This window comes from Taurulus bubalis, assembly GCF_910589615.1.
Source record: "Taurulus bubalis genome assembly, chromosome: 1".
Lineage (NCBI taxonomy): Eukaryota > Metazoa > Chordata > Actinopteri > Perciformes > Cottidae > Taurulus > Taurulus bubalis.
Genome location: NC_136589.1, coordinates 8,214,231 through 8,236,811, shown reverse-complemented (window position 1 = coordinate 8,236,811; position 22,581 = coordinate 8,214,231). Strand labels below are relative to the sequence as shown.

General features: G+C 38.3%; 1 protein-coding gene across 1 annotated transcript; it reads left to right on the top strand.

Annotated features, from left to right (window-relative positions):
• Window positions 1-14,988: 14,988 nt before the first annotated feature.
• On the top strand, window positions 14,989-22,471 carry nipal3 (NIPA like domain containing 3; the record flags this gene model as incomplete). The annotated part of the gene is made up of 11 exons (XM_079229962.1): window positions 14,989-15,024; window positions 16,691-16,759; window positions 17,183-17,354; window positions 17,515-17,574; window positions 17,938-18,083; window positions 18,747-18,843; window positions 19,018-19,153; window positions 19,971-20,059; window positions 20,250-20,313; window positions 20,671-20,765; window positions 21,042-22,471. The coding sequence occupies 11 exons, from the start codon at window positions 14,989-14,991 to the stop codon at window positions 21,227-21,229; spliced, it is 1,152 nt and encodes a 383-aa protein (XP_079086088.1). The 3' UTR covers window positions 21,230-22,471.
• Window positions 22,472-22,581: the final 110 nt, after the last annotated feature.

Below are 22,581 nucleotides of genomic sequence, written 5' to 3'. Positions count from 1 at the left end.
CATGACTTCAAGATGTGTTCACTTTCACAATGACTTCACAGCATTACACACACACACGCACGCACGCGCACACACACACACACACTTTCGGTTTTCAAAGCTCACATATCGTTCTATCAGTAATCCATAAGCAGTGGGTCTCGTAAGGTCTTCATGTCAGTCAGGTGTATTACCGTACACCCACACACTGATGCACACGTACACAAACATACAAAAAGAATGTGTATAATTACATGTCGCTGTTTATCTGTTCAGTGTGTGTGTGTGTGTGTGTGTGTGTGTGTGTGTGTGTGTGTACGTGCATGCCGGGACTGTCTCCTGAGGGAATCTGGCGTGCTAACACACAAGGGTGCGTGCTGTGCAGCTTGCCCAAACAATCACACACACAGAGACGCAAAGGCCCAAAGGGCAAGTTGGCATCGAATCAGGAACATTAAAAGAAAGAAGGAACACTTTCTGTGTACGGTCGGCACACCTTCATTACTCCACGCCATAGTATGTCCTGAAAGTGCATCCCCACATCTCTACTGCATCTCGATTCATTGAAATGATAATAGATTATTCTATCGAGACGTGATTAACAAAACATATCATCACATATCCTAAATATTGTAAGACATAGTTTATAGACTGTAGAATCATACATTCTTAAAGAGGGAGAAATAAACAGAGGAGGATGTAACATGTAGGTATAGGTCAACGTCACTTTCACTGTTCATCAACTCGGTGGGAACGGTTCCTCTCGCCTGTGGTTTCTTTCTTTCTCACCCCGTCGTATTTTCTCCCTCTTGTCCCTCATTAGTACTCTCTGATTATCATATCAAACTGTTAATCCCTTTTATTCTCACTTCAGTCTCTCTATTTCTCTCTCTGCACTTCAACCACAGGAAAAAGCCAATAAGGCCCCGATAAACACATCGAAGCATTCTGAACGGAATTTTTCCTTAGAAGAATTAATTTAACTAAAATTTGCAATGAAGTTCAAGCAGCAACTGGTACAGTTTTAACTGTTGACATGTCAGAAAGTTATGTTTAGTCACAGGATAACCTGAAACCCTAAAGCGCAGCAGGTCAACTAAACATGCAAAAAAAAAAACATTCTACATGGAAACTAAAGAATTGATAATCAATTAACAATACATAAATATTTGCTTGGAATGGAGCAGTTCTTTCAACTTCTTTTTATAATTACTTCTAAATCGATAAACGTTTTTTCTAGGAAACTATGAAAAATGATCAGGAAGTTATGAACCAGTTAAATAAAGTGGAAAAGAAACCCATGCTGACAATAAGAGGAAATGGTTTCCTTTTATATTATTACATGACATGTTTGAATGTTTTAAGATTTATTAGATTATCTCTGCAGGGAAATTAGAACGGTAAGTTTACAACAAGGAAGTCAAGTTCTGTCTTTGCTAGGACACACAGAGAGTCACTTTAAGGAGAGAAAATGCACCTTTACACAAAGATGTGTAAAGATCTATTAAACTTATCTTAAAAATCTTCTCTTCAGTGTTAAAACGTTCATGTCTAATTGTGCACTAGTGTCAATGGGCCCGTAGAGATCTCTGGCCAAATCCGACAATGGGGATTGATGGATGTCACAAGATGTTCAAAAGACTTCCTTTTAATGCCTTGAAACTCACCCCTCAGAGTAGGAAACCAAGACCCAAGTGTCCTTGTGCTTTGGTCTGTTGTGTGACTGTTTGTGTGCGTGTGCATGTGAGCTCGTAGCCATGCATGGTCGAACACAAACAGAGATCAGCGCTGGCTCTACGCACGACTGCTGCCGAAAAGGAGCTCTCTCATCACCTCTGTCCTCCCACTACATCTCTCTTTCTCTTTTTCCTGTCTCCCGTTGACTCTTCCTTTCACCTAGCCTACTTTTCCTGCTCTGTGTCTGTTTGACCACTAAATCCTACGCTGCTGCTCTTACTGCTTGAGAACATTTTTGTCATGACTTAAACCATAAACATAAAGCTCATGCAAATTGTTCTCTAAAACCACAATAAATGAGTTGCTTAAGGTGAAGAAGATAAAGTAAATCGATTAGTTTTTTAGCTGGTACTTCTTGTCAACTTCTCAACAACACACACATATCTCTCAATCTCTCTACAGCTCTCCAACTGCTTTAATGTCTGGTTTGTCTTGGAGGAATTTGTGCTGAGGGTTGACAGCGCTATGAGGAGCCCGGGGCATGTTTCTCTCTATCTGCTACATTGGGATACCAGTGAGTGGTGCACCTGTTACCGTAAAGCCCTGACGTGTTTACCATAACTGCGACACTTCCCCCTTTCCAATAGCGCCACGTCCTTCTAAACTACTTTCATTTTCCATACATGTTCTGCAAAACATAAATAAATAAATAAATAAATAAATGTATGTATGCTCGAAGTGGTTGAAAAAGGAAATGGAGAATCCAAGATTTCCAAGCATCTCTTACGACAGTCCAACGTTTGCAAGCTTACAACACTTAATATTGCTTCTATATGTGTCTTTTACTAGGAATGCAACATTTTATTAAATCATTAAATGACTGAAAATTCAAATGCATTTTGTTTGTCATTTGACATGTAGCAGTTAGGCTGCCTTAACAAGTATTATGGTAAACATTGGCAGCACGTAGAGGCTTTTATTGTGAAATCGCATTTGGCATAAACAGAAGAAGTGAGTTAGAAACTAAATCTGCAGTATATCAGAACATTTTCAGCATATGTCTTGTTGGGAAAGCAGTTTGAAGGAGGAAGTGGATTTAATTACAGCTCTGGACACGCACATGGAATGGATTAGGAAAGTATTATGCTTGTATTTTTATGCTATTTTTGATTCAATTTATGATTTCAGAATATCTGTCAACCCCAGTAGCTCCTCTGCATTGCAGCGACTAAACATCAACTAAAGTTACTGGTTATTTTGCAGATGGTTCAAGATTCAAACACTAACTCTAGAGTATTACACATTATTGTAATAATCTATGATGAGTATTTTTTTTTAATAGTATATGCTGCTGATAATACTTGTGTATTTTTACTGAAGTAAGATTTTGAATGCAGCATCATTTTTACATTGTTACGGCCACTTTTCCTAAAGTAACAATCTAAATAATTATTTCATTGCTGTTAACAGCTTTAATCATGTGGCTGTCGTTGCTGCAATGCTATTTTGTATCATAGATTATAATGTCCATGTTGATGTGGCTTTATGAATGACAGTCTCTGGTTTGCTAAACCAAAGGGAATTTCTGGAGGAACAATTTTCTTAAGAGTGTGTGTGCATCTGTGTTTGACACTAAAATCAACTCACGGTTTTGAGAACACTGTGTGTTACTCCCAGCTCTGTGTGCAGCTAGTTTTCCAGTGTGAGTGTCTGCATGATTGGTTGACCTCTGCCAGGAGCTCTGACCTCCTCAGAGTTGTGACACTGTGGTGAATAGGGAGACCTCTTCAGCAGAATCCTGCTGTCACTTTGTTTGGCCTGGACTAGAGAGGCTCCAAGAGTCTGGACAGCCTCTCTTACCCCCACCTCATCAGACACACAGCTTTTTAATATTCCACCCACCAAACAGCAGCAGCCACTCCCAGAAACTCCACATTGCCCCGAGTGAGGGATCAGGGCTGGGGGGAGGAGAGAAAAGGGGTTTGGGTGTAAGAATGGGTAAGGAGGTGTCAGCAAGAATATGAAAAACCAGCAGATTGATGGTAATGTCGGGAAGGATGGGACAGGAAAGAAAACTGGGAGCTGATAAAAGGGAAATGCAGAGTTTTGTTGCTCTACAGCCACTTCAAAGTTTCAGCCCTTTGACACTAGTATGTTGGCTATTAAAGGTCAGGACAAGACACACCTAGGGCAAGGGGACGCTCCAGAGGAAAATATGGTGGTTGCATTGCTCAATACCAATGCATTTCTTTGAGCACTGCTCGAGGGCACATGAGTAGAAAAAGTAGCTGGAAAGTGGATTTTAAAGAGAAACACAATAAGGAGCACAGCTCCTGTAATTTCATCAAATGAGCACAATATCTTAAAATACAAATGCATGCCTTGTGCATTAAGAGTGAAACATTTTTTTCTCCAAACATACATTTGGAAATACTCACAATTACTTTATGGGTCTGATATGGAAATGAAGTAGGACTCAGGGTGTAAGAGCATTGCATTATGATATATTTGCTAATAACCGATAATCCAGGTGTTAATATAAGATTTTTTTTACATTGTAAAATTGAGTTTAGACAGCTTCTGTCAGTTTGCACAACATTTTGAGAGAAAAAAAAACACATATATATTTATGAAGTTTGAGCTTTTGATCTTCTATCTGAAATACTTATGTGCAATGGCAAACATTTTAGCCTCTGACAAATTATTTGAATTCTCTCCAAGGACGCCATGGAGTTCGACAAAGTGACTCAGTGGAATAAAAGAAAAGTTCTCATGTATAAGGTATATTGAAGAGCTCATCTTTGAAAATAAATGTCTATTACTTCCACATCAATACCTGTTGTCCTTTCAAAATATGGTGTTTTTCCTATGGTACATTTGGAATGTGGACCCAATCCAAACACACCGAGCAGGACCGTTTGTTTAAGATACTGGAAAGTCTGTTGGTGTTTGTAGTCTGTCATTCCTCTTTTCTTTTCTGTCTCAGGCTGCGCTTTTGTTTTTTGGATTATTGGCATGAAAACAGCTGAAAGAGCCGGTAAAATAACAGCCAGTGGGGAATGACACATGGAGGCTGTCGGTACATTCTCACTCTACACGCAAGTATACACACTTTCTCTCTCACTATGAACATGAAGTCTCCAAGCATACACACATAGACACTAAACTAACAAACTAAAGTGGCCACGCGAGACACACTCATCAGAGGGAAACATCCGCCAAAAAACTAATTAAAAGGAGTGTTGGGATTTAAAGAAACAAAATCTCTGGTAGAATATTGATTTTGTGTCGAAACTGGCAACATCTGATATTTCATATTTGAATAGGTAAATGAAAATCTTAGAGCTGAGTGTGAGATTGTACATTTTTAATGAAGACTCCAGCAGGTTGACAAGTAAAATATATCATCAACTTTTGGAGGGAAGATGTTGCAAACACACACACACACACACACACACACACACACACACACACACACACACACACACACACACACACACACAAGAGCAGGTATTGGGCTCATCTCCATATCAGGTTTCATTCTGGACTCCTCAGGCCAGAGGTAGATAAAACTTAACTGTATAGCCTCTGGAGGACAACTCTTATCTGCAGCAACTAACAACTACAAAGAAATGTACATAATTGCACTCAGACGGGGTTGAAGGAACATTCCCAAGTCATAGTGTGCTTTACTAAAGACATATATAACCTTACTGTCTATAAGTTCTAAATCTAGGGCAGCTCAGAAAGCTGATCTTTTAATTAAAAAGAATGAAAGATTTAACTGATAAAAAGAATAGTCTGAGATCTTTGAAGACATGTTAAACCGCTTTCTTGATGAGAAGATTGATACCACACGTTAAACATGAAGCTACTGCCAGTTTTAGGTTAGCTTAGTTTATTTTAGCTCAGATTAGCAAAAAGGCTGCAAACAGGGGAACACCTCCAAGCACCTCTAAAGCTGACTAATTATTAATGATACATCTTATAACTCATTTTAAATGAATTGATACAAAAACTAAAGTGTAGAAACAACTAGTTGCCGTTTCACAACAACTTATGTGTCGGATAATTTCTAGTGACTAGTAGAACCGGCAGAGACACACACCCTGACTCTGACATAAACCACTAATTGGCGTTTTTACGTTTAGTACAAATTAAACAATCTAACATGTTAATTGGTGAGCTCTGGATGTGCTGCTTTGGTACATGTGCAGGTTAACTGTTTCCAGTCTGTATGCTAAGCTAAACTAACTGGCTGCTGGCTATAGCGTCCTATTTACAGTACCATCTAGATATGAGTGTGGTATCAATCTTCTCATCTAACTCGCAAGAAATAAGCTTTCCCAACATTGACATTTTTTTCGTAAATGCACTAAACAATTTGAAACAACTGGTTTAGATAGAAAGAACAACCATCTCGTGCGATTCTAAGAACTATCACGAAAGGTCTATTCTTCAATGAGAGAAGCATCACACATCACATTATTTGTAATTATAATGCCAAATGAATATCTGCCAGGTGAGCTCACTCTGTTGCCGCAGCCTCAGGCCACCGACACCATGGAGAAAAAGTCAGATATGTTGGTGAAAATTTCCTGCTGGCAGTAACACTAGAAGCAGGTGGTGTGGGTTCACAGCAGATACAGTACGGCTCATATTCTCCACAAAGAGACGTGTTATTGGCATCAACAATCTGCTCTTTATCTTCCGCAGAATGGGACGCTGTTGCATTTAAAAGACAAAATGTTCATCACTGTTTCAATTGTTTGAGTCAAATGTGGGTGCATCATTTTTTGGGTGTGTGCACGTCGCTTTTTGTGTACATACGATCTGTTACATTTCAGCATGCAGTGTCAGTGTGTGGATGTTTCTTTGCGGGTCAAAGTCAAGTGGAAACTCTAGAAGATGAGGGCAGCAGTGAGAATATTTCTCTGGGAATCAGGCGTGTGTGCAGGTTAGATCAATTATCACTCATAAAAGAAGCAGGAAACACCTCCCTACACATCTTTTCCTTTCCCCAACGATAAACATCTCTCCTCCACCCCACCATTACCCTCTCTCTTCCCCCCTCCTCATTCTTTTCCTCATCCACCCATCATTCCTCTCTGTCCCTCTTCCTCTATGGATGAGTGGTGATATTCCCGTGGGATAGTGGAGGAGGAGAGCTTTCCAGGGCCTGTTGCTTCATCACCTCAAATAAAGTAGGGAACATGTTCAGACCACCTCACCCTGGGTTCAGTGGTGAAACCCTCAGACAGAAACTCATTTTTTGCAGACATGCCCTCCTTGTACACACATTGTCTTTTTTTAATATAGTGCTGTTTTGCACCACTCACCGACTATCTCCTGATACAATTCCCTTCTTTGATCCAGTATTTAGTTTTTGTCTGTTTTATAAATTCTTATATACATATATGGGTGGAAATATCAAATTGTCATCTACATTGTTTCTATAAGGGTTATTCTACACATTTATTCTACATATATCATATAAGAAAAAAAGTGGTAAAATATACAACTTTCGGAATAAGGTTTACATTGACTTCTACCCAGCAAATCCTCTTATTAGAGTTAAGAAAAAACTTTCCATGTTCACCTGTGATACTTCTCCATAATCCATTTCTCTATCTCTCCCTCCCTTTTCCTTTCTTCGTCTCGCGCCCAGTTTCAGTCTACGTGTCTCAGCTCGTCTGAGTTTTAGAGGAACCACGCACTCCTTTTCTTCTCAATCCTCTGGAACAATCACTGCGTGCCCTGCTCAAGGGCTGCAGCAAGGTGCGCCCCGTTGCAGAACAGGGAACAAGGAAGATTGACGTATTGGTGTACAATCCCTGTGACCTCTGCTTGGTCCACAAGTCTGTTGCCAAGGAGATAAATTAATCAGTTTTTCCTCGTCCTCGTATTTTTTCTAGGAATGAGTTCCGAAAAACCCGGAAATGATATAACACTTTTACACTTCAGGTGTCCTCGTCTCAAAGTCAATGGTTGTTTTTTATGGATTTTGGTTAGATGCCAGAAATAAGGTCTGCGGTTAATACAAGCTTAATGGATCTCAACGTTTTTTATGGAAGGTTTTACTTTGAAAACAACTTCTTTTTTTTAACAAACATCGTATGCGTAATTCATGACACAATTCAAATAGGGTCAACAAAATATGTGTCTCTCGCTGTTGAATACCATATATATATTTTCCCCCAAAGCAATGGCTCTCTATACTTGCGCTCATGTTCGGATCTGACCCGCAGCCCTTGGCTTACATGTCGCCCCCTCTCTTTGTGGCTTAACTTTCAAATAAAGTTATAAAATATAATATTTAGGAAGTTTGTGTCATAGAATCCTTGCACACACAAAAATTCTGCCAGCTTGGGTCAACATAGCAAAATAGGAAGGTTAATTGTATGCAGTATGTATGGTTTGTTTGGGCCCAAGACAACATCTGTTTCTCAACATGTCAACATGGATTGAAATGTATTAATTTAAACATTTGAGAATAATACTACTGAACATTTCTGAATACTTTCAAATCAAAAGGCAGAATAGAGTTTAAGGTAGAATATGTAATGGTAAGTGAAACATGATAATGTTTAGATTATCCATTTAATAGTTAGGTTAGTTAGCCTTTTACAAGTCTTTATTTGAGCCTCATATAAATTAGTTACGTTCAGATTGTATAGAAGAAAGTCCTCATGATCAGTCTTACTTACTGAAACTTAATAAAAGTAATATAGTTCCCAATGCCAATGCATTATGTTGTATACACAGCAGCTCAAAAACAGTGTGATTTTAATCCAGTTTACTTCCCCTTCCATATATGACGAATAAAAATAATTAAAGAACGTAAACCTAAATGTACAAGCTTTAGTGTGGTTAGCAGAGGTCCACAAGTATGGAATGAAACTGATGACACTCTTGAAATGTCTTTATCTGTGTCCATTATGTTTTATGATTGTATTTTTTTGTTTTTTGTATTTTAACTGTGTAGTAAATGAACTGAAACTGAACTGAACTGAGCAGTAAGGTAGTTGTCTGCAATTAATTACTGGACTGAACTTTTTCTTTTTCTTTTTGAGTCGTATCCGGCAAACATGCACCTGCTATTGTATCACTTAAGCCTCTCCTGAGAGAGAATTCACCTGTTCGTGCAAAGGGGGGAGGAGAGAGGGGCCGGGAGAGACAGTCATGCCTTCAAGACAAATGCGGCACCCGTTTAAAAAGAAGATGTAAATCAAAGCAGAAGTGTGAATGGAAGATTGGAGAAGGTGTGAGGAGGTGGCAAAGAGATGAGGAGGGTGCAGGAAAGAGGAAGGGGGGACGAAGGAGGGAGGCAGGGAGTTGTCGTCTCCTGCAACAAGTTTAACCTGTATCTAAAGCTAACAAGATGCCGTGATTGCAAAGCGTTGAAAAAGAAGCATGCAGGCAGCATCTGTACAGTCAATCTTCATGAGCCAGTCCTACACACACACACACACACACACACACACACACACACAAAATCTTAACTCCAAGTCGGGCTTTGAGGAGGTATTTCGAAATCCACAATGAGTGAAATCATCTACACTCAGTGAGCGCAACAGAATTAAACTGTTTTCTTAAAATAATTGTTGAGAACCAAAGAAGTAGACTAGAAGAACTCTTCACCACATTTTTACACACCGACGCGCACACACACACAGCAACTCGTTGCGACACTGCGATGTGTAACGTATACAGTGCATCGGGGTCAACAGTTGAGACAAAGTGTTATCTTACTCTTCTCATAACTGGGGGTGAGAAAAGGAAAAGGCAGTGTTGAATGTGGGCTCTCACAACATTATCTATCTCACTGTTTACCAGCTTGGTATCCAGGTTTTGTGTCAATTGCATGAAAAGTAAATGAAAATGACTAAAGACCACAATAAACAGAAATAAATCAATATTTGCAATATAGGAGAAATGTTTGCAAAAATATATATATAAGTAAGTTTGGAATCAGAGAAGAAGTCAAGGAACCTCCAGGTGCTTCCAAAATGGTAAACTTTTGTGTCAATGGAAATAATTAATTTTTAAAATATTGATACATGTGTTCTAATTGCCTTTTTCTATGATGTCTGAACAGTACCATCTTAAATGTAACTTGAAGGAAGAAAAAGTGTGTGTGCATGTGTGTGTCTGTTCATCAATTATTCCATTTACTATTCATAAAAAAATTCCCTTTTCTTGTTTCATTTTAGAATAGGGCCTTGTATTATATGACGTCAGCCACATGATGTAAATAGCTGTATAAAGCGACCACAAACTAAAACAACATATATGATCTGGAGTCCACTCCATCAAACATGCTCTTTAATGGAATCAAGGCAGAATGTTCATTTACCGTTTGTGACCTTACATGCAACAGAAGTGTCTAATTATATTCATTAGTGCGCAGTAATTATTGCCTCACACATAATAGCTAGGTATGACTGAGAACAACAGACGACTGAGCTTGGATGGATAGGGCTACTAGAGGTAAGGTGGCCACAGCTTTGTTATTTAGATTATTATCTCAATAGTCACATGTTTTAAGGGCATGCTTCTGTCTGTGCATTTTAAATAGTTTGCGTTGATTCAGTTTGCTAAAAATGGATTTTCTAACAAAACTGGAAAAAGTGTTTTCTCATGAAATGGGCTGTGGGTATAACCGAGGATAATAGTATAATAATATACTATTATCCTCTGTCTTTTTAATTGGTCAAATAAAGTGTGCACTGGCTTTAAAGCTGACATTACAAACTGTGTTTGAGATGTTCCTCATCGAGGAATGATTCTGTCACTAACATGAACAATTTACAAATGATGTTCAAGCGTTAGGTGAAATTCTACAAGAGCTCAATTTACTTTTATGCATTCGGACAAATAAAGACTCCGGATACTCATCAAAGTAAACAAGAATAAAAACGCATGAACCTTTTCTCATTGTTGGATTATGTATTTTCAGCCGTCTGTGATATTCGTGTTGTTACTGTGACTAAAAACAGATGTCTTTTGTCACACGTGTTTCTTCATCCTGCTTGGCTGATGGGCAAATGCATGCACAATGTCATCGAAACCAGAGTTCTGGAGGAATGCCCAAAAATCACGATAGTAGGTTGACTTGTTAACGCAATAAGCATTACACCCACAGCCACAAGCTGTGCTCAATTATCATCACATATTTTATCCGGGCTTCATTATAATCATGTCATTGTCATGTCGGAGTCATTGCTAGAAATGTTCCTGACAGGCCTGGACTTGCAGAGCATTTAGGAAAAGCCGGCTCTTCCACCACCACTTTATAACGTGTTAACATTCCTTGACTTATTGGAGTTTCAACTCAACTCTTCCTGTTACATGGTGCCACATGATAATGACACATCCCTTCATCCCTGTTCCTATCTAACGTACACGCATTCCTTAGTTATTACAAATGGATGCTGGTCTGTTTGGTTTTTACAGACCTGGCAGTTAATAAAAACACACTGCCACGCTCGTCGCTAACGTTCATGCATTCCTCTGTAGATAGTGACAGCGCCCACGCACCACGAGTAACTGAATGGTATGAGAGGCAAAAAAATGAGATTTTGTTGATAGTAAACTGAAAGTAGTTATTATGAAATATATCTTCTTTTACAGTAGGATGTCGAGAACAACGTTTCTGTTTTTGGGTCGCTAAAAGGCTCTTGTACATTACAGTATACAAAAAAGCACTTCAACTTGACACAAGATATGTAAAAGTTCAAGAAATTCAAAAGATGTCAATGGAAACATTTTTTTAACCTGAAGCAAAAAAACGGTGACATCGTTTTCTTTACTTTTCAACAGATACAGAAGGAAGGTCGGTTGTATTCCAACTGAAACTATTAGTCAATTAAATGAATGGTTCAACAGACATTTTAGCAGCTACCATCTTAAATATTGATGAATCATTCTTTTAAGAAAAAAATGGAGAAAATCAGTAGTTGCAGCTTTCGTATATATATGTAAATATGTTTTCTGCTGTCTGGTTTTCCTCATCGTTTATGTTAGTAAACATAAATCATGGGTAAGCAGCATGCAGAATGTATTCTATCATGTGGCCACTGCATCACGTTTTCTCCACTGGAAAGGCTCCCTAAAGGGCACTTCATCATGTTTTCTTGCACATCGGGCCCACATAGAGGAAACACACATTATTCTACCTCCACATATGTCTTCCAAGCATCCATCCACACACATCAGCCTGTTTATCCATCCATTAATCTTCACGGCCTTTCAAAGCTGTTTCACACACACACACACACACACACACACACACACACACACACACACACACACACACACACACACACACACACACACACACACAGGTAGCAGTGAACAGGTCTGTCCACTATGCAGGATGACCTGATGCCCTCAGGAAGGGACACACCTTTACTTGCCAAAAGATGTCGAACCGCAGCAGGAACTAAAACAAACCTGCAACTTATAATTAAAGATTTACCAAGATTCAACTGTTTTTATCATGAAGGATGATACATATTCATAAACGTTTATTAGTCACAGTGTGAGGGTATGATAATTATTCAAAATAGATGCTTTGTGGCATTTGCGTATTTAATGACATAACAGAACATTAGATACAATTACTTGATAATGTTTGTCTGTTAATTGTATTAGAAAAAACACAAGAGCGGCTTTAAAAAGGGATTTTTATTTTGTTTCTCATTGTAATAAGGCATTGAATCATTGTATTGTTTTATGTTGAATCCACGACAAACAAGTCTTTATTGATAATAAACAATACAATTATACTGAAGCGACAATACAATTAAATGATATCAGTGTGTGTGTGTGTGTGTGTGTGTGTGTGTGTGTGTGTATGTGCATTTGTTCTGATTGAAGTTCTATTGGCTGAGCAGGTTGCATCAGTTCACCGGGATGTGTTGTTTTCTTCATTTACAGTTTTCAACATATTAGCATTTAGATTTTTATTTTAATTTAATTTTCTATTTTCCTATACTTCCAGTTCCTTTTTCTTTTGTATATTTTGAGACCTTTACTGATGCATCTATCCCATTATTAATGGTATGATATAAGATTTGATTAAACAACCATTCTGATATATTAATGTTAAAATACATTTCTCAAGTTCTGTGTTAACTACAAAGCAAACTATACATGTAAATGTAAAGCCTTATGCATGGTGTCAATGCTATCTATCATATATGTTTTAAATTATGTAAATTGAAAGGTGTATTCACTTTGAACAGCATGTGTACTTCATATGAGGCAATACAGTGGAAAACAACATGAACCTGCATGAACCTGTTAACGCCTTGAGGTAGAAGCACCTGTTCACTGCCCCCCTGCCAAACCTATAATCAATGTCTGTTTGATAAATGTGTATGGAGCATGACGCCCCGTCTCATTTCAACAAGTCATGGATATTAATTAAACAAGCTCAGGAGGAAAGAGAAGAGTTGATGTTCGAATGACACATTGGCTTCCTATTCATCAAGGGCCAAAATATAACATAATATATGAGCTGCTGTTCTGACCTCTCGTGTCGTCTGGGAGAGGTCTGCTTATTTCCCGAGAGACAAAACTAAACACAGAGAAGCGGCATTCCGTTTCTATGCACCACATACCGGGCAAAAACCTGAGATCTGCTCCAACTCTCAGTTCCTTTAAATCAGGGTTTAAGATTTCGTAAATGAAAATGATTTGTATCTCACTTTTTTTTTAAATCCTTTTTTTTTCTCTCCTTTTATCGGTTTTTATATTGCCTTGTGTTTATTGTGTATTCTAGTTTTAATGGCTTTTATAAAGAAGCAAAGTAAATAAACTTGCCGTAATCAACAGAAGTGTTCTTTTAAATAACAAGCAAGACCTAACTGCAATCCATTTAGAGAGCATGCACAATAGGACAGCTAAAAAGAACATACTTCACTTTTATATGAAGCATTTAGGTATTTACAGTGTCAGATGATTACAGGCTAAAAGTGAAATCTAAATGCCAATCAGACATCAAAGGACAACGGAGAACTTGAATGTCTTGGCTTTGATTTGTGAGCAATGGGACAAACTGACAGTACTCTCCCTGCTGTGGTCTTTTACCCCCTCTAGTGGTTCACAAAGGAAATATAAAGAGCAAACGTTTCAGAGTGTGTGTCCAAAATCAAAGAGCTAATTATTTCCCCTCATATCAAGTTCATGTTATCAAGTTAACATCTGAGACGGGACGAATACATATATTAGTTCAAGTTCAATTTTGTCAATTAAAAAAAAGCAGTGACACATGGAAAAACTTGCTCATTGGTGTTATCTCAGCTACCACACTTTGCCATATGTGTTGCCAGAATTGCATGTGGAAGCAATGAGTCATCAGTTACCCACATGATTGATGATGTCTTCTTTCACAATAGGAAGGTACAAATGTACCCATATTAGCTAACACCCTTCATTGACCTACGTATGTGTCCACAGCAGAAACCCTGTTGCTGACGTACTGTATTGTTACTGCACTCCCATCATGCTGCAATGACACAAAAAGAAGAAAAAAACAATACATTTGTCAGGATTATAATATGAGTCATATATAATGGTATATAATATCTTCTGCCCCAGCATCACTTTGGTCACTTTAATCACTTCAACTGGTGCAATATAAATACATTTTTAAATTTGTTATATTTCATTGTATTCTGTCTGTATATATAATACTGTGGATTATTTACTGTTTTTATTACTGTTTTACTGTTTATTTATCTTACTTGTTTTTTATTTTATTTGACTATGTGTCTCTTGTGTGCACTTTACCTGTTTTCTGCTGTAATCCTGCAATTTCCCCACTGCGGGACTAATAGATGATTATTTTATTGTAATTTATTAAATGCTCTTGGATCAACACACCAGCTCAATGTCACCCCTACTGTCCTCATGTGGTACTGCAGCCTACAAGCTCGACCCCTAGCAAACAATAGGAAATGCCTGAAAAACGCAGGGATATTTTGAGGTAATTCGTCCTTTGTTTGCCTATCAAAATAGTAAAACGAGATATCATTTATGTTACACGAATGATCGCATTTGTAAATAAACGCTCGTCACTCTCCTGCGTCACGTGATTCGAGCGTAACTGTCGTGCGTCAAACGCGTCGCCTGAAACAGGTGGAATCCAATCCGGAAGTGAGATGCTCCTCGTCCCAAAGATGGTGTCCAGCTCATCGGAACGCCAGATAAACAGTGAAATATGAGCGATATAAACACAATGTCACAGCGATTAGATGCAATATATAGTATTTGAATTGCTGGCTACTGCTGATATTTAATAACGTGCCTCTGAAGGCGAAGAGGATGCATATCAGCAGACCCTACCGAAGCTCCTACACGGTAAGACAACACACAATAGTTTAGTAATAGTAGATACGTTTTAAACGTCTGTTAATACTTTAAGTTGAACTGTTTCTTCCTTCAGCCAGTGTTGAAACACTTGTATGGATGTATTATGTATCATAATTATGTGTCTTTTCACGAATACCACTTCCATATTGTGGCAAAACTTTGAAAAACTGCGGTCAAGTGAGCCCACATCCGCCGAGTGAGCCGCAGTTGCAATTCTAAATGCACCTCTATTCAAGGTGTTACGGTACAGGGGCCAGCTCAATGTCACAATATTCAAACAGCTATAAAAACAGATCCATAGACTTGTACATAAATATTCGACTGCAGTCTAGTTCAGGATGGCCTCTGCTATGTCCATGTACATGGCCTCCAAATTTTACTGTACAGTTTTGGAGAAAATTGAATTCAAAGCCTGCTTAAATTTCATAATGATATTCATAATTCCCCAATGTTCAAACAGCTATAGAAACAATATAAATTAATATGAAGAAAAGCTGTCACACACCCGATGCGCGGAGTAATTCAAGTGCCATGTTTTGTCGTTCCTCAACAATGTTGTCCAATTGTGTCCCAAAGGCCATGCACATGGACATAGCAGAGGTCCCTCTGAACAAGACTGCTGTAGAATTTCAATATACAAATCTAAGGATCTGTTTCTCTAGCTGTTTGAATATTGTGAAATTTCGAATATCATTATGGAATTTAAGCAGACTTTGAATTCACCTTTCTCCAAAACTGTACAGTAATATCTAAAGGCCATGCACATGGACATAGCAGATGTCCCTCTGAACAAGACTGTAGTGGAATATTGATATACAAACCTTAGGATCTGTTTTTATAGCTGTTTGAATATTGTGAAATTATGAATATCATTATGAAATTTAGGCAGACTTTGAATTCACTTTTTTTTAAAACTGCACAGTAATATTTGGAGGCCATGCACATGGGCATAGCAAAGGTCACCCTGAACAAGCCTGCAGTGGAATATTTATGTACAAGTCTATGGATCTGTTTTTATAGCTGTTTGAATATTGTGATATTGTGAAACTGTGAATATCATTATGAAATTTAAGCTGACTTTGAATTCAATGTTCTCCAAAACTGTACAGTAATATTTTGAGGCCATGTACATGGACATAGCATAGGTCATCCTGAACAAGACTGCAGTGGAATATTTATATACAAGTCTATGGATCTGTTTGTATAGCCGTTTGAATATTGCGATATTGTGAAATTAAGAATATCATTATGAAATTCAAGCTGACTTTGAATTCAATTTTCTCCAAAACTGTACAGTAATATTTTAAGGCCATGCACATGGGCATAGCAGAGGTCATCCTGAACAAGACTGCAGTGGAATGTTTATGTACAAGTCTAAGGATCTGTTTTCATAGCCGTTTGAATATTGTGACATTGAGCTGGCCCCCGTACCGTAACACCTTGAATAGAGGTGCATTTAGAATTGCAACTGCGCTCACTCGGCGGATGTGGGCTCACTTGACAGCAGTCTTTGAAAATACCATGTGACGGTAGTGCTTGTCCGATGGGACGGAAATACATACTTTAAATGATCTTTTTTAGCATATAAAAAGGTACACATATTTTTTATTACGTATAGTCATATTATATAATTATATCTGTCTTTCTTCTTTAGGACAACCTCATTGGAACATTGCTTGCTATTTTTGGAAATGTGCTTGTCAGCATCTCCTTAAGTATTCAGGTATGTCCTCCACAAACACGTCCTGAAATGTGCTTATTTTCGTGCCTGCTATGTCATCCAAGCACCCTGTTATTAACTACGTTATTAACTATGTTAAGGCAGTACTTCCCCTGTGTGGAAAAGTTCAGTCTGTTCCGTCTCTGTCAACACAGCATCAGGGTCACTTAAATTAAAAAGAATTAACCCTTTCGAGCTAGGCTGTTATATTATCCGCCTTCATAGAAACGTATATGGCTAAAACAATATACAGTTATCCTTGTCATTGATTTTTCTCCTGTTCCTATCCTGTCTTTACATATAATTTATAATATCTCCACTGCAAAATTGTTTGTTTGGCCTGAGCATACTTTACATGTTTGCTTTGTTTACACTAAGTAGACTGTGTTTACTCAAGTTTATGACCTGCATGCCTCCCGTGTGCAGAAATACAGCCATGTGAAGTTAGCAGGAAGCAAGGACCTGCGTGCCTTCTACCACACCAAGACCTGGTGGAGTGGTTTTGTCTTGGTGTGTCTTGGGGAGTTAGCCAACTTTGTTTCCTATGCCTTCGCCCCCCTCGCTCTCATCACAGCTCTAAACGCTGTGTCTGTCCTCAGTGAGTATTTGTTCCCTAATATTTTGAAAGTAGATGTTGATTTGGTGATTTATGAAAACAATCTCACTGAAATAGCCAGAGAAATGGAGTCTCTGAATTGTATCCATAAAACTAGTTTAAAAGGGTCGTTTTTAATCACGTCTTGCTTTTTGGTTTTCAGCGAGCTCAATTCTGGGTCTCATTTTTCTGCGTGAGAAATTGAAGCCAAGAGACTTTGCAAGTAAGTTCACCGCACGCGTGTAACCGGAGACACTTGTGCATTTATCATGGAATCTGTGTCGTTGTATGCAAATTTTAATCAAACTCCTGACAAACGTCACACTGCCTGCTCAGCCGCTACAGTATAATGCATGGAATAACACAGTCAAAAAGTGTGTCCATGTACAGGCCATATTTTGTTGAAAATGCAAATTTGTAAGACCACATTTAAAGAAAACAAATATTATTTTTTTTTTTGACTTTGTTGAATTTCAATGTGATGCTGATGGGTCTTTCTACTTTATCATGTTATACCAAATGTCCTAACACATTTCCTACGTCACTGGAATTGAATGCACGTAATTTGTATACTCTGTTATTTCAGAGCGTTACGGGCTGTCCTTCCTGGGATCTATTCTAACCATAGGTGGAACATACCTCTTTGTAGCATTTGGACCAAACTCTCATGAGAAACTCAAAGCAGAGAACATTGTGACGCACCTTGTAGGATGGCCTGTTCTCTTGTATATGGTAAGGTTTTTTTTTGTACACTGACAAAGTTCAGAAGCACAAGGCTCAATAATCTAAAGTCTAACTGCAGAATTCCCTTCCACAGTTACAGTATTGAAAGAACTGTTCTTTTACACAGATTCACAGTATTTCCCTAATAATCATAACAAATATGCATAAAACATTTTTTCCTCTTCTTCGCCATAAGATTGAGTTAGACGGCTTTTTCAAGTACCTCATGTGATGAATAGGAGAGATGGTCACACTCTGAATTGCTGGTGGATCAGTTACAAACATTGCATCATTATTTACTTTTCCAAGGGATCTAAAATGAGTAATAAATACATTTGGCCAAACACTTGACAAATAGACCAACATCAACACTGACTGAGAGACACTTGGTGGGACATTTCCTTTCACAACACCACAAGCTTCTGCAGGAGAAATGTCCTTGACATCTTCTGTCAGTCTCAACAGTAACTAAACATTGGTTTTCCTCTTTCTGTACAAATGGTTTTCTATAAACTTGTTTTGACCACAGCTAATTTCTCAGCCTTATCGACCTGTGTCATTGTAGCACAAATATTGGTCTGCGGCTGTAATCTGGCAACGACTGCAGTGCTTCCTGTTTTGTTTATTTGATATTAATTTGGTGTTTATTATTGCTATCCTCCTCATTGACAGCTCCTGGAGATCATCACGTTCTGCCTGCTTTTATACTTCTACAAGCGGCGCCAAGCTAACTACCTCGTTATTATTCTGATGCTGGCCGCGCTACTGAGTGAGTGTCCGGCATTAAAGACGGTCAATTTCATACAATCTACATAGCCACGCTATTACCATACTTTATTATTATACATGACCATCGTTTTTTGTAATGTTCAATATGCACCTAAACGTCTCTTGTTTGTTGTGTATTTAACTGTGTTTTATTTTCTTTTTCTTTGGGGTACAGGCTCGATCACAGTCATCACAGTAAAGGCGGTGTCAGGCATGCTGGTTCTCACCGTCGAGGGCGCCATGCAGCTCGACTACCCGATCTTCAGTGTCATGTTTGTGTGCATGGTGGCTTCTGTGGTCTTTCAGGCCAAGTACGTGACAGGAACATGAAAGACGGAGTGTTTCCCGAAATAAAGCGTGGTGGTTGGCCGTCGTGGTCTATAGGTTGCAACGTTAAAAGAATACTTCACCCACAAAATGACCATTTGTATATCGTCTACTGACCCTGTTACTTTGAATTCTTGAAGAATACTTTGTTTTAATGTTGAACGGAGAATCAAGACACAGAACAGTCAATTGAAGTATGGGGTCTGATTAACAACAAAAACTAAATCTAGAACAAAACATCTGTTTACAATCTTTCACAACTTGTGCAGTGCAATCCAAGCATGCAGCTTCTCTAAAACCTTACTATTTAAAACACTTCTGCCTTAACAGCTTGCACAGGTTACTGGTCCGGACGAGTCCAATGTTTTTAAAATAGTACGGTTTTAACAAATATCACCGAGTACACAACTGGATAAATGAGACTTGGACTATACTGCACGGGTTGTGTGAGTGTGTGTATACGGATGCTTTGATGTAGTTTTGTTGTTGTTAAAGGCGGCCCCCCCCCATCCATTTAATTCAATTCATCAAGACTTTTCTCTGTTTTTTTTATTCTCCGTTCACAGTGGAGGCATGCGAGAAAAACATAGTGTTCTTCAAGAATTCAAGGCAACGCGTGATGAGTAATTGATATACAATTGGTCATTTTGTGGGTGAAGTATTCCTTTAAAGAATAACATTAACTTTGTATTCTTTACCGTTTTTTTTATTCTTTACAGGTGAATAAAGTCGTAGTGTTTCGATACGTTTCGTTTAAACTGTCGCTGTTTACCAATTTGTTGTGTGTGATTTTCTTTTTAGATTTCTCTCCCAAGCTTGTAAGCTGTATGACCCGTCTCTGGTTGCCGGTGTCAACTACATCCTCTCCACCATCTTTGCCGTGGTTGCTGGTGAGTTATGCAATTCTTAATTCGTAGTTTTCAATCGATCCTGTTATGACCGATGTATGCAACTCACTGCCTGGCACAAAGGAGAGAGAGCAGAGCCCCGGGGCTTTATATGCAGAGTTGAGAACCTCGGCTATGCTCCTGCTCCACACCTTTTAGAACCATTAATGATTTCTTCTGTTCTGGTTTTCAGGCGCTGTGTTTTATGTAGAGTTTAAGAATGAAGACATTCTTCACATCTGCATGTTTTTGTTGGGGTGAGTCCATTACATGCCTTTTATAACAAAGACATTTTGACTTTGACTCGCAGGAAAAGCACGTGTGTAAATTATAAAATCAATGATGGCTGAATTTTATTTAGCTACTCCTGTTTCAGGGTCTGGTTATTGTGCATTACTCACTATCACGTTGCTTAATGGGACACGTGAATAGAACAGAGCCATAGTTAACGTTAGTAGTATAGTAGCATGTGTGCTTTTCCTACCAAAGTAAAAATGTCTGCTTTGAGAAAGGCCTGTGACATTATTTTTAAACGCAATAGCTGAGATATTTTATGGGAATAGCCGATATTCTGTGAATTGAAATAATGACAAATATTTTGTGCTTTTTTACAGATCTGCATTCTGTTTCCTTGGGGTCTTTCTCATCACCAAAAACAGGAAAAGGACCAAGACCTTTGAGCCCTATGTCACTATGGATATGGTTAATGGTTTGTATAAACTTTACATGAATACAGCAAATTGGATCTTTTGATTTTTTTACACATATTATGTACAACCAAACACAAACGTGTGGCTTCAGCAGACAACACTCAGCATCTCTGTAACGATGAGTTGTTTTTTTAAAATCTTTTGTTACAATTTAAAATGTTTACTCATTTTAAACTCTACATATGAGGTCTGTTATAAATAAACCATTTTGCATTGTCTTTTTAACATGCTCACTTGTTGCTCAACCTTATCCTACCTGTTCTTTCCATCATAAGGTGTCCCAACTATTCATGACAAGGGCCTTTTTGTTCAACAAGAAAACCATGGTGCTTTCTCCTATGGGGCTCTGGTCAACAATGATGGAGTGGCGCCTGCGATTCTCCCAGTTAACCTGAAACAACCACCAGTCGACTCGATATCCATTGATCCATCTTTTGGCCCCCTTGACCTAAAAGAAGATTAAAGTATTTGTATTGGGGTTTTCTTCTCCTCTTGTCAACTATAAACATGATTCAAGGACCTTGAACGACCTTGAAGGACCAAGACGGGTTCAGTTCTTTTCACAATTACACAATCTCCAGCTCAAAGGGAGGAGTCCGCTGGGTGTTTAACTTCCCATACACTCCTCTCCACCTGCTTTTCTTTTCGGAAATCTCTGAACCAAAACGTGACCTTGAGAAGCGTTTCATTATTTGAGAAGATGTCATCTGTATTCATTCCAAAAATGAATGGAAGAAACCAGAAGCTGCTGGATGTTGTAGTGGATTCACTATGATATGACAGCAGAGATGGTGTTGTGCCTTGGAGCTTCCACTACTTCTCACTTCCATGACTGTTAAGAAAATGTATTGCTCATTAATAAGTGCATAAAGGGATCTGTTCTTCCATTGAGGATTGTGAAGATACTCCTCAACGATATATAATGTTGCTCCAGACTTGCCAATGAACATTGTGACTTTAAATATCTGCCTCTAACTCTCTCTTATATGAGTAATTTTCGCTCCATAATGTTGCTTCTTGTTCTTGGAATTGCATTGTTTTACTATTTTTCCTGATGGGACCAAAAGTGGATGCACATTTTCTAATTTATTATCATGTATTTATTCATTTTCAAGTTAGCTTTTAGTGTGCCTTAACAAGTATCTTTAAACCGGATAAATTACTGTACACAACCCATTTAGGTGAGTGAAGCATCACTGTAGCAGTTATACAAAAGCAACTGTAATATGTCAGGACCTATTGGAATACAACTCTTAAAAGATTTGAAAACAAAGGTGATAATAACATGTTGAATGAATCATGCATGCTTCTTGAAATAACTGATAAACTTGAAATGTGCACTGTTGAGGGTAAATCTACTGAAGGAAAAAATGTCAACATTTTGGTTTTGGCCAAAAAAGTTTGTTTGTCCCTTTTTAATATGACAAAATACTTCCTTGGTACGATGTTTTAAATACGTGTTTTATCATTACGTTTGATAAAATACTCCATAATGAATGAATGGATGCAGACATTGTTTCACTCCACAACTACATACAGTATGTGGCAGTTTGATTCTGCAGTGTAAATGAAGCAGAGCACCTTTCCTCAGTATTCAGTAGTTATTTTCATTATATCACCTGTGGTTTGTTGTGTGTGTATGTCCTCAGTACATCACTGTGTAAACCAACTAAAGCCTATCATGTTATTAAAACCGCCAACTAATAAAGCCTGAACTGAGGAGTCAAACTTATTTCATTATAAATAGAATGCAATGTTGTGTCATAAACTGGGTTCACAACACGTTTGGCATCAAAAGGTGGTGGTCAAACGTTT